We start from the raw sequence: 10820 nt of genomic DNA on the forward strand, positions 1-10820 counted from the left end.
GCCCTGGTCTCCAAGTGTGTCCCTGCGGGGTCCCAGCCCCCTTGGCCATGTCTCCCCAGGAGGACCCTGGTCCCCAGCCTTGGTCCCCTCACCTGCGCCCCAGGGAGGGGTCCAGCCCCTGGCTGTAACGGCCATCGCCCCCCTCACCTGAGGCATCCACCCCACACACTGCCCCCTCCCCTCAGCCAGGCAGTGGGGTCTTTGCCTCTGGTTTATCTGCTGGTGTGCCCCTTTTCCTCCTTGGGCTGGGGTGACAGCGCTCCCTGGCAGGGGAGAACCAAGGCACACTGACAGTGCTGTCTCCTCTATCCCCACAGGAGATCATCGATCTGACCTGCGAGGACATGAGCACAGACGCATCGCCATGGAGGAGCCTCACCATCATCGACCTGACAGAGGACACACGCAGCCCTCCCCATAGCAGCGGCCAGGCTGACCAGGACCCCAGGCAGGTGCCTGTTTCCCCAGCAGTGCACGTGTTCTACCCGTGGCTCTACTCCACCCTGAAGCAAGAAACAGAGGCAAGGGCAGAGCCGAGCCCTGCAGCGCTCTGTCACAGCACACCCATGGAGCACAGTGCCACCATGGACACAGCGGAAAGCACAAAGAACTGTAGCTGCTTCTCTCCCACCCCCAGCAGCTCCTCCAGCAGCCCAGAGCAGAACTGCAGCACTACAACTTTTAACAGTGACTTGGGCTCCCTGGCCAGCATGCAGCTGGACTCAGACCTGCTGTCCCTGTCCCCCTCCAGCCTGGACAGCAGCAATAGCTGGAAAGCCAGTGGCCCTGAGGAAGAGGCTCCCCCTATCTGCCAACAAAGGGAGCTTCCCCCGAGGCTGAGCCCTGTCCCACCCCTCCCCACAACCCCAGGGAAGGCCCAAGGGCCTTTGCTGGAAGCAAGTGACTTACGGCCACACAAAGCAATCCCACAAGTGACTCCAGCCAGGACCAAGGCTGAAAACAAGGCCTGGCTGAACAAACTGCATTATTTCAGGAGGAGTGGAGTCCAGCACCTCTTCCTCCAAGGCGTAACACCCAAAAGGGAAACACAGCAGGTAATGGAGGTGATGGAGGATGGAGCAGGGGCAGCCCCTGCTCTGCTTCTCCTTTCGGTAGAAGCTTTGCCAGGCACCTGGGATCTCTGGTTGTTGCAGTTCCCTTCACAGTGGGCCCCAGGTTACAGCTGGGTTCCCCTGTGTCAGGGGGAGCTGGCTTTCACCCATTGCCTTGCCTTGTACACAGCAGAAACCTGAGCTCATGCCCAGCGGGAAGCTGAGCATGGTGCACAACACCATGGAGGAGAACTTCGTGGAGGCCACCTTGCATTTCCTGAATGAGTTCATCTCCTACGAGCACTGTCCCCCAAAAGAAATCATCTCCTACTTGATCAGACAGATCCTGTTGAACCCCCACAGAGGAGAGATCCTGAAGGACACCTACATGCTGCTGATGAAGATCCAAATGTACGTGTTCCCTTTGCCACGGTGCCCTGGGGCTGGCTAGGTTATTCTCTGTGGTCCTCACCCACGGAAGAGGGAGCAATTTCTCTATAACCCAAGATGATCCTCCTGTTATAAGCACAGGCACATCCCAAGCTGTCTGAAAGGTGGGTCAGGGACAGCCTGTGGCACCAGACAGCAGAGGAGTGTGTTTGCCTTGTTCCTGAAGTGCAGATCTCATTCTTCACTGCTGTGACATGGCAGAAACACCTTCCCTGGGCTGCAGCAGGGGCCATGGCTGGAGCGGTTCCCTCCGCTGCACTCAGGGATCCCACAGAGAAGCACAATGTTTTGTGAAGCCACAGGGCCATGGGACTCCCCATGGAGTACACCTCCAGTCAGGTGCTTCCAGAAAATTAATGTGGTCAGGGGAGGAGGAAGGGACAAGGTAAAGCTGGAGAGGAGTAAGCAGGGCAGGCCCCTAAGGAAGCAGGGCTGGGAAGGGCCAGGGGCTGCTGTGCCTCCTGGCAGGAGGTTCAGATGGGCAGTTCAGCTCAAATGGACAGTGCTGTCCTTGCAGGCTCCATCCAGCCAATGCCGCCACAGTAGGATGGGACTGGACGCTGCTGAAATGCATCATGGAGGACAAGGTACTTGGCACCACATGCGTCACATTGAGCAGGGATCATCCAGTATACAGTGCCTGAGGGTAAATATTTCCCCAGGGCTTCACATGGCCATGCTCTGCTCCAGAATGATTTGCAGCTGCTGAGGGCAGCAACTGCCAGTTGGGTATCCCACATTTATCTCATTTAGTGCTCCCTAACCTGCTGCACAGCTCTCATCTGCAGAAGGCAGAGCAACAGGTAAAGCCTCTGGGTCACAGCCCTAGTGCAACTGTAGAATAGATCCAGCAAGGCCCCTAGGGCATTGCCTGAGGAAGACAGCCCCTCCTGAAGCGACTCCTCATTCATGTGCCCATTACCAAAACAGCCAAATTCCCTGGTGCTTCTCACCCTGTGGCTCCACCAGGCTCATACTGTCTCCATCTACCCTCAGGAGAAGCCCCCTGGCCAGCTCCTCTTCCTGCAGTACGTGGTGCAGACCCTGGAGGACGACTTCCAGCAGAACCTGAGGTTGCGCCTGCTGCAGAAGTCAATTGCCAAGAAAGTGCTTTCGTGTGACATGTGCTTCAACAACGTCAAGTAAGGGACACCTCCTCCTCCCCTGTTTTCTAACCAGATGCTGAGAGGCAGGGCTCAGGGAAAACTTGTTGAGACTCCAGGTCAGACTTTCAGACCTTCCAGGAGAGGGAGACAAAGGGAAGTGTAGAGCCCAAGCATAAAGAATAGGAGCAGGTTTATAAAAGCAAGCCACCAGAGATGCTGCGAGGCATTTCCAGCTGCAATCTAGCAGGCTTTTCCTGGGAATGGTGTCAGATTCGCACTGCTCAGGACAGAACTGAGATGTAGGCAGTCCTATTAACAAGCGCATAAATCCACTGCTCAGCAGAGCTACTCCCTAGCCTGTCCAAGCATATTCTTCATCCTTGGGGGTCTTTCCTCAAACTCCAAGTGGATCTGGAGGTCAGAACACAACAGAACTGGGCCCATCCCCACTGAAGTTCCTGTTTCTGTTCCAGGGAGGTGGTTGAATGGTTGGTCAAAACAGTTACAGGAGTCGGTTTGCCGCAGCCCCAGGAGCAGCCACAAGAAACTACATCATCTTCAGCAGAAGCAAGGGGCAAACACAGCTCATCTACACCATGGTTGGCCAGCACTGACCAGACAGAGGTGGCTCCACCAGCTTTCTTCACCCAGAAGTAAGCCCCAAAGTCCTGACTCCCTGCTGGCATTATCATGGGGCCAAAGCCAGGGAGAAGCCAGATCTCTCCCTGTCAGACCAGGCAAGCCAGGCTGTACCTGTGACCAGTTTTGCTGGTTCTTTCTTAGGCAGACATAGACTAGGCAAGCAACAGACTTTCTCATGTAGTCAATAACTGGCTCAGTAAGCATGTTCCTCTTGCACGTAGCATAAGGCTGGAGCTCTTGGCCCACAGCTCAGGCTGCTCCTCCACACTCAAGTACAGCCACTGAGACCTCCCAAGGGCCCATGTGGGGATTAGCTCCAATTCTAGGAGCATCGGATCCAAAAGCCACCACGAGACATCAAATCTAGCCTGGACATTCCCCTGCATCTCTCACTGCAATGCATGAGGCTGAGTAGGTGCAATCCCCACTGCTTTACTTTGCAAGCCAAGCATCTCTAGTGTTGACTGTTTCTCTAACCCAGGGTGATGCTCCTGCTCCAGCGGATGTTGTCCATTGCAGTGGAAGTGGACAAATCTCCCAACTGCAGCTCCTGTAAGATCGCAGATGTGATATTCCCATTTATACTGAATATTCCCTTGAGGAGCCAAAGGTGAGGCAAAGGTGCAAGGCAGCATCTGCCTGTGTGAACAATAGGCTTATTCCTAATTTACATCCAAGTCTGGATGCACGAAGTACCACAGGGTATAGAAAGACAGGCTTCTTTATGACCCAGCCAGATAAAGCTTGTATCTCCCATGGAGATATACCACCACCAGCTGTACACACCTACCCAGCTGGTGTGTTGCTGAGAACAGTTGATTCTCCCACTTGCTGAAGTTGCAGGATCTTAAACTGTAAAGAGGGTCTGAAAAGCAGCACTTTGCATCAGTACAGCCAAGTACTGGCATGCACATCACTGATTCCCAGGGGCAACTGGGTAGCTCATCAGAAATATGAGTTCCTACAGCTTTGCCTTGGCATCCTTTTGGTTGCTTCTCTAAGAAGTGCAGTATCTGAAGCCAAAGCACAGGGCCCTGACAGCCTCTGTGTAGACACGAGACCCACAGACATTTCAAACCCATGTCTGCAACCCCCAGCAAACAGAACTCTGAGTGCACAGTCAAGCCAAACGGACTAACCAAGCTATCATTCCACCCAGGTCATACATCCTAGATCTGGCTGGCCATATCTCACTCGCTTGGCTGTGCTCCCTGCAAGTCAACTACTGCATGGGCTGCTGGGCAGGGTGAAGTGAAGCAGCTAAGCTGCTTGACAGACCATAGCAACCTTGAATGGCCACAGGTCAGACCTAAGGACATAAACATAAGGCATAATGAAGTTCTCTATCACATCTGGTAGTTTTCCTTCCACTGCACTGCTGGGCAGCCCCTGCAGTCATCCCACACCTGCACTGGATCAGCACCAGCATGACACCATGCTGAAGCAGTTGTCCCTGGTCAGGCTTCTCTCCTGAAGCAAATCCCTTTTGTCTTCCAGGGAAGCTTTCCTAAATACCATGGGGAGCCAGCTCCTGCGCTGCAAACTGCTAGAGCTGTTGTTCCAGCATAGCTGTCATGTGCCTACAACCTTGCCTTTGTCTCTGGCCAAGATCCTTTATTTCCTGAGCCACTCCTCTGTGCTGCTGCAGTACCAGGTATTTAGTCCAACCTCTACTTTGTCTTTTGTCCTAAGGAAACCTCTTCTAATAATCAAATACTGTCTTCTGTCATAGGATGAAACAGCAACATGGCAAAAATGGGATGAGATGCTGGAGTACTTGAGTTTGCTGCTGCTGAGTTACCAAAACGTAATACTGGGTAAGCAACCTGTTTTGGCATTAATAAGTGATCTCATCAAGAGGCTACAGCAGAACAGCCAAAGTACCCTTCTCTTCATTTCTCATCATTCTTGAATTCATGGCTACTGAGTCTTAGAAAGATAACATGCTTCCATTCCCCAGGACCCTAAATGGGTCAGGCAACCCATTGTGTTACCTCTCCCCACCAGCATTTCTTCTTGCAGAGCACTTGCGGAGCTCACTCACTGACCGGGTGGATTTGATCATTCAGAAAGCCAAGCCCAAGCTCCAGGACAGCGACGACATTGGCCACCTGGACATCCGCCTGAAGATAGAGGACTTCATCAGCCGAATGCAGCAGGTTCTGGGGGAGCCTTTTCCTCTGCAGATCATGGAGAAACTGGGCATGCTTCAGGAGCTACTCCTCATTATCACCGCTACCTGATGGAGACATCCACTGCAGCAGGTGGGCACAAAGAACTTCATGCTTCCTCTATAAAACCCCATCTCTTGCTGCAGTCTCAGGTGTTGTACATCATGAATTTGGTTATACATTTCTTGGGGGGGGTGGGAAAAAAAGTGTCTGGTTTACATGGTCTCAGTTTCCTTTCAAATTTTCCTCATTCTGCAGTTTTACCAAGCACTCTGTACACTTTAAAAAATAAATTATTTTTCTATGTGCTGAGACTGTTATCTTGGTGCCAGCCCTCCCAAAGGAAGTGCAGAGCTCTGTCAGCTGTACTTTGGGACAGCATTAGACTAATGCAGGTGTAACTTTGACAATAGTTTGCACAGCAAGCAAAATGCCAAAATACCATTCAATATTCAGGAAAATATGGTATTAAAAAAAATTACCAAGCATGGGTGCAGTGAGGGCACTTCCAGTGCAGGGATCCCCAAGCCACACTGGTCAGGCATTAGGAGAGGAACATTTCTGCTCCAAATCAATCTACATGACTTTGCCCAAGGGGATCAGCATGTCAACAGGGAGGACTGGACAGCAGCATCAACTGAAAAAGACTTGGACTCTTCCAGAACACCAAAGTGTCTGCAGTGCAGGCAAACATGCATGTTATGAAGATGAATACAGAATTCAAATCCATTGCCATCAGCTCAAATCAGAGCTGAAGTCGGAGAGCAATTAGGCACTTCTATAGGCAGTCAGAGGCCATTCAGAGGCAATGGAGCTTGGGAGTGGTACTCTGGTAGAGCTTCTGGGCCTCCATTCACAAGGATTTTTATTTTTCTTGTAACAAAAATCATACACATTAGAGACATGAATACAGACAACAAATAAATTAATGTCAAATGAGACTGATTGCCAAGGTGCAAATGACTGGTGACAGTAAGAACTGCTTGGTTGGGTGAGAGACTTTCAACACAACACATCATCAGTAGTGCTGCTGAAGCTTGAGAGGAACCAGAGCCACAAAACATGCTTCTTCAGAGCAGACAGCAGCCAAGCGAGCCATCCTTGCCTCACCCTCCAGGGGAAATGTTTAAGGAGGAAGAAACCCCAGAGCTCAACAGTTGCCAACTGTTAAGTAACCTCTGTATGATGCCCTGGTATCATACCAGTACCAGATGCAAGGCTGCTGCTGCCACCTCACCACTGTGGAAAGCCAGCTGCTGGCTAAGGCAGCTCTGCAACACAATCATGAGATCAAGAGGAGACCCATTTGCTACAGGACAGGTGAAGATTAGACCAGCACTACCCCTAATGCTTAAGGGATTAGATGGTAGCCAGGAGTTCCTTCCACTTCTCAGGAAAGCAAGCACTGGCTGTTCCCAGTAGCTGGTGCTAACTAGACCAGAATTTACATACAGCTGTACCACAGCAGGGAGGAATGTTTAGCCTTGATCTGCCCTCAGTGCTCCCCCAGCCCTGCAAAATGCATTTAATGCTGATGAAGCAAAAAACCTAATTGAGAAGCGTCTCAAATCTACACAATTCAGATAAAAGATGCTGGGGGGGGGGGGGGAAACACAGCAAACAAATCAAGCAGCAGCCAGATTGCCAGAACATCTGCAGGTCAGTGGTGTTTCACAGAAAGAAGAGAGGAAGATTACTCAGTTCAAGCCAAACCAGCTCTGGTCATTTCCACCCTTTTGGAAGAACATGAAGAGTTGGAAGAGAAGCAATTCTTCCTCATTATTGCCAAGCCCCACTAGATTCTACTCCCTGTCTTTCCAGTAATTGCATCTTAGAAAGATCACTCTTCCTTACAAAAATAAAATCCAAGGACAAGGAATTATGAGGTGTTGAACTGTAAGGTCACACTGGATAAAGGGAGCACCACATCTAAAACTGACATTCCACATTCTCAGAGCAACTTCCTTCTGGCAGTTAATGGTCCAGTTTTTAGGCTTTGATTGTTTTCATTGTTTTCTGCTGGTGTTCTGCACATGCTACACAGAACCACAGTCCTCCCAAGGGTACTTCAGCACTGAGCAGGACAAGACAATCATACTACATGTAGCCAAGCCAGCCTGCTTGCACACCACATGCAGCACTGTCTCACAACACAGGATTCCAGGTTCTAATGCAGTGCAGTGTACCAGGAAGCACAGCTAGTGCAGTCTAGCAGACCAAACTGGTGCAGCACAGCAGACAGGATGGTTTACATTGTTTTTGTACTAGTGCAGGGGTTTTTCCAAGACTGGCTTTAGGAGGACATTCACAACTGTTCCCTTTTATGAAATGAAGAGCTGGAAGGGAGACTTCCCTATTTTACTGCAGCACAATGAGACAGGGAAGCAGAGCCTAAAGACACCCTGTAGGATGCTAAAGACACCAGAAGCATTCTTCCTAGAACCCAGTGGGAGCCAGCACGTTCAGATCCCGAGGTTTGAGATTATGGGACCGTGGAGATTGTTTCCTCCCTTCTGTGACTGAAGTGTCCATTTTGGGTGGCTTGAAGGTAACTGGATCCTCTGGCATCCTAGTAGCCTGAGCACGCATCAGCTCCATTGGGGATGGCTTCTGGGCACCCTTATAGGACTGGATGGTAAATCCTCCTGATAAAGAAAATAAACCACAGCAAATAAGAGCTGGGAAAACGAGCCAAGTCCTTTTTCCACTGCTGCCAGGAATGAACAGTGTGACTGATGCTCAGCACTGCAGAAAGCCTGTGCAAGACCCAGCAGCTTCAGGTCATCTAAAGCTTATCCCACATCAGTGGCTGACACTTCCAATTCTGGTTCCACCAGATAGCAGAGAAGCTGCCACCTTCACACCCTGCCCTTCCACTACAGCTCAGTGCAAGTTATTTCTGCTTTCACATCCTTGGTATAGGTTTTACTACACTGCCTTAGCACAGAAATGATACGAATAGCACATTCACAGAGTGGTCCTAGAAAGTAACAAGGCAAGCAGAATTAGGCTCCAGAAACAGCCAGCAAGTTTGTTGTGTGACAGTTCTCCCCTAGCTCTTGCAGCACAGGAGAATTTAGAGGACATACCTGGATCATTGGTGGATTTCTGGATGGTTTTGGGTCCAAAAAAGCTCCATCTTTCAGATGGCAGTTTGTCCCCACCAGTTTCCACAGTAAAGTCTGGACCAGTTAGAGAAGTAGAGGATCCCTGACTAAACCAAATCCTAGGGAAAAATCATTGAGGTGTGTAAAACATGAGAATAAATACTTTAAGTGGCCCCACTGTTCCAGGAACTTCACAGGCAGTTATCAGTTGCAATTTAAACAACCTTAATAGGTTTGTTACACCCCAGGATGAAGATATGTGCAAGTTCAGCAACACAAATCCACAGCAGGCTCTGAATTTCACCCCTCAGTCCCTCACTGGATAAGAAGGTTATTTGTAGCAGCTCCCACCTCAACAGCCTGCAGGAAACCAAAGGAGGCAGTGGTCTGTCAGAAAGAGAGTACCTGGTTTTATGCCTGGGAGAGGAGTGGGGAGTGCTGCTTGGAGTGGACTGAGCAGAAGAAGTCTGTCTGTCATCTTTCATCATCTCTCCATTCTGCATTTTTAGCTTCTGTTCAGAGGCAAGAGAAATGCACAAGCAACAGTGCTTAAATACAATACATCAGGAACAGCCAATTTTATTGTCATACTGAGCAGTTGTTTATATAACAGGTGATTAAGGATTTGTCACTTCACCCAAAGCCACACCCAGCATTAAAGTACTTGCAAACTTGCAAAATACTTAAGCCTCTTTCCACGAGATCTAAGCATTCTGGAAGTCCACTATGCTCAAAACACATCCTCCAGGCTAGAAGTAGTAAAACACCACCTACAGCTCACTCCAATTCAGCAGCAACAACAGTAATGCGCTGCTTCAACACCAACACTAACAGGGAAGCTGCAGATGTAGCAGAGCTGGCTTCATCACATCAGTTCAGCCCCTGGTAGCAAGTCAAAATACCACAGCAATCATCTGTCTCCTGGATTTTTCAGAGCAATAAAGCTTTCAGTCCCACAAGATCTCTAATGAAGGTGAGACCAGACCTTGTACAGAAGGTAGGAGGTGTCTAAGCACTAGACCCTGAGAAGTAAACCCCATACAACAGGATAGAAACACTGCTCTAGAACACTGCAATTAACTGCATTTGGAGAGCTCAGTCAAACTAAACAGGAACTGGGTGTACGCAAACCAGGTAACTGCAAGTCCAATAGTACATACTGAACTTTGAAGAAGTCACTTGAAGGGCAGTTATAGTTCACCAACCACATCCTGGGCAGCGTCTCAGGATGTTTCCTGTGCCTATCCAAGCCACACTAATGCAGTTCAACACTGTTACTGAAACTTTGACCTTGTGGGAGTACACTTGGAGAGTTCACTATTAAACTCCAACTGCAAGATTGTGAATAACTGAGCTCATCAGAAACATGTCAATTCAAGACCTTTGTCTTTATTTGAAGTCAGAAGCAAGCCCAATTTCATTTGCTAACTTCCACCTCAAACAGAGGGTTTACAAGTTCTCTCGGGACAAACAGTTCAACAGTCAACTGCAGGGCACTAAAGGCACAGCAAGAAGCTAGATACTGTGCAAGGATCTGTGGAAGGATGTCCCCACTTGAAAGATGCCTGTGATAGTCTGACATGACTGTGGAATATGACTATCCAAAAAAGTTTGTTTCAAAGGTATAAAGGCTAATGCTAACTAAAATGTAAGTGGATAACCTTTTCTACACAATCAGCTAAAAGCCTTTAGAGGAAGCAGTTTAAGGAGAGCAACATACTCCAACAGTTCCACTACGAGATGTGTTAAGGTAGCACACAACCCACACAGAGAAATCCAATGCAAAACAAGCCTTACATGGACTGCCTCAGCCACTCGGTGATACTTGGTCTCCTCGGTAGTGAGGCCTTTGTGGGGGGTGTAGCCAGCATCCCTCAGCCCTGCCTGCTGCTCAAAGCGCTGGATGCTCTCCTGAGTCTGCTCTGGAACAGACAAAAGCACATATTCACACACAAATGCCACAACAAGCAGTTCAAGCAAATAAAGGCAAGTTAAGCAACCAAATGCAAGGCTTTTGTCATAATTTGTACCTACACATTGTGATGAGTTGATAGAGGCAGCAAGATGAAGCTTGTAAGATCGACTTGAAAACTGTCCTGAGTCATAGGGCTAAGTCAGATGAACAGTGATTTGTCCCAGATCACCAGATGCATTACAGATACAACACCTGTAATTATATCCACCTTGCCTAAGAAGCTGCATCACTCCTAATCACTTCCTAAGTCTGCAAAATCCCAATACGCTGGTCATTTGAAGTGGCTCTTTAGGTTTAAGGGTTTGTTGTTTTTTTTT

At 49.3% G+C, this 10820-nt stretch overlaps 2 protein-coding genes across 2 annotated transcripts; one reads left to right on the top strand and one right to left on the bottom strand.

The window, feature by feature from the left end:
- Nucleotides 1-317: 317 nt before the first annotated feature.
- On the top strand, nucleotides 318-5493 carry SIMC1 (SUMO-interacting motifs containing 1; the record flags this gene model as incomplete). The annotated part of the gene is made up of 9 exons (XM_010013469.1): nucleotides 318-521; nucleotides 1243-1463; nucleotides 2020-2089; nucleotides 2472-2644; nucleotides 3082-3261; nucleotides 3732-3860; nucleotides 4748-4904; nucleotides 4983-5067; nucleotides 5273-5493. Coding segments are annotated over 9 exons (1440 nt in total), but the record flags the coding sequence as incomplete, so codon positions are not given.
- Nucleotides 5494-7821: 2328 nt separating this feature from the next.
- Nucleotides 7822-10558, bottom strand: KIAA1191 (KIAA1191 ortholog; the record flags this gene model as incomplete). Its single annotated transcript, XM_010013471.1, has 4 exons — nucleotides 7822-8066; nucleotides 8511-8647; nucleotides 8934-9040; nucleotides 10326-10558. Coding segments are annotated over 4 exons (686 nt in total), but the record flags the coding sequence as incomplete, so codon positions are not given.
- Nucleotides 10559-10820: the final 262 nt, after the last annotated feature.

Source organism: Nestor notabilis, unplaced genomic scaffold (genome assembly GCF_000696875.1).
Source record: "Nestor notabilis isolate BGI_N333 unplaced genomic scaffold, ASM69687v1 scaffold22394, whole genome shotgun sequence".
Taxonomy (NCBI): domain Eukaryota; kingdom Metazoa; phylum Chordata; class Aves; order Psittaciformes; family Psittacidae; genus Nestor; species Nestor notabilis.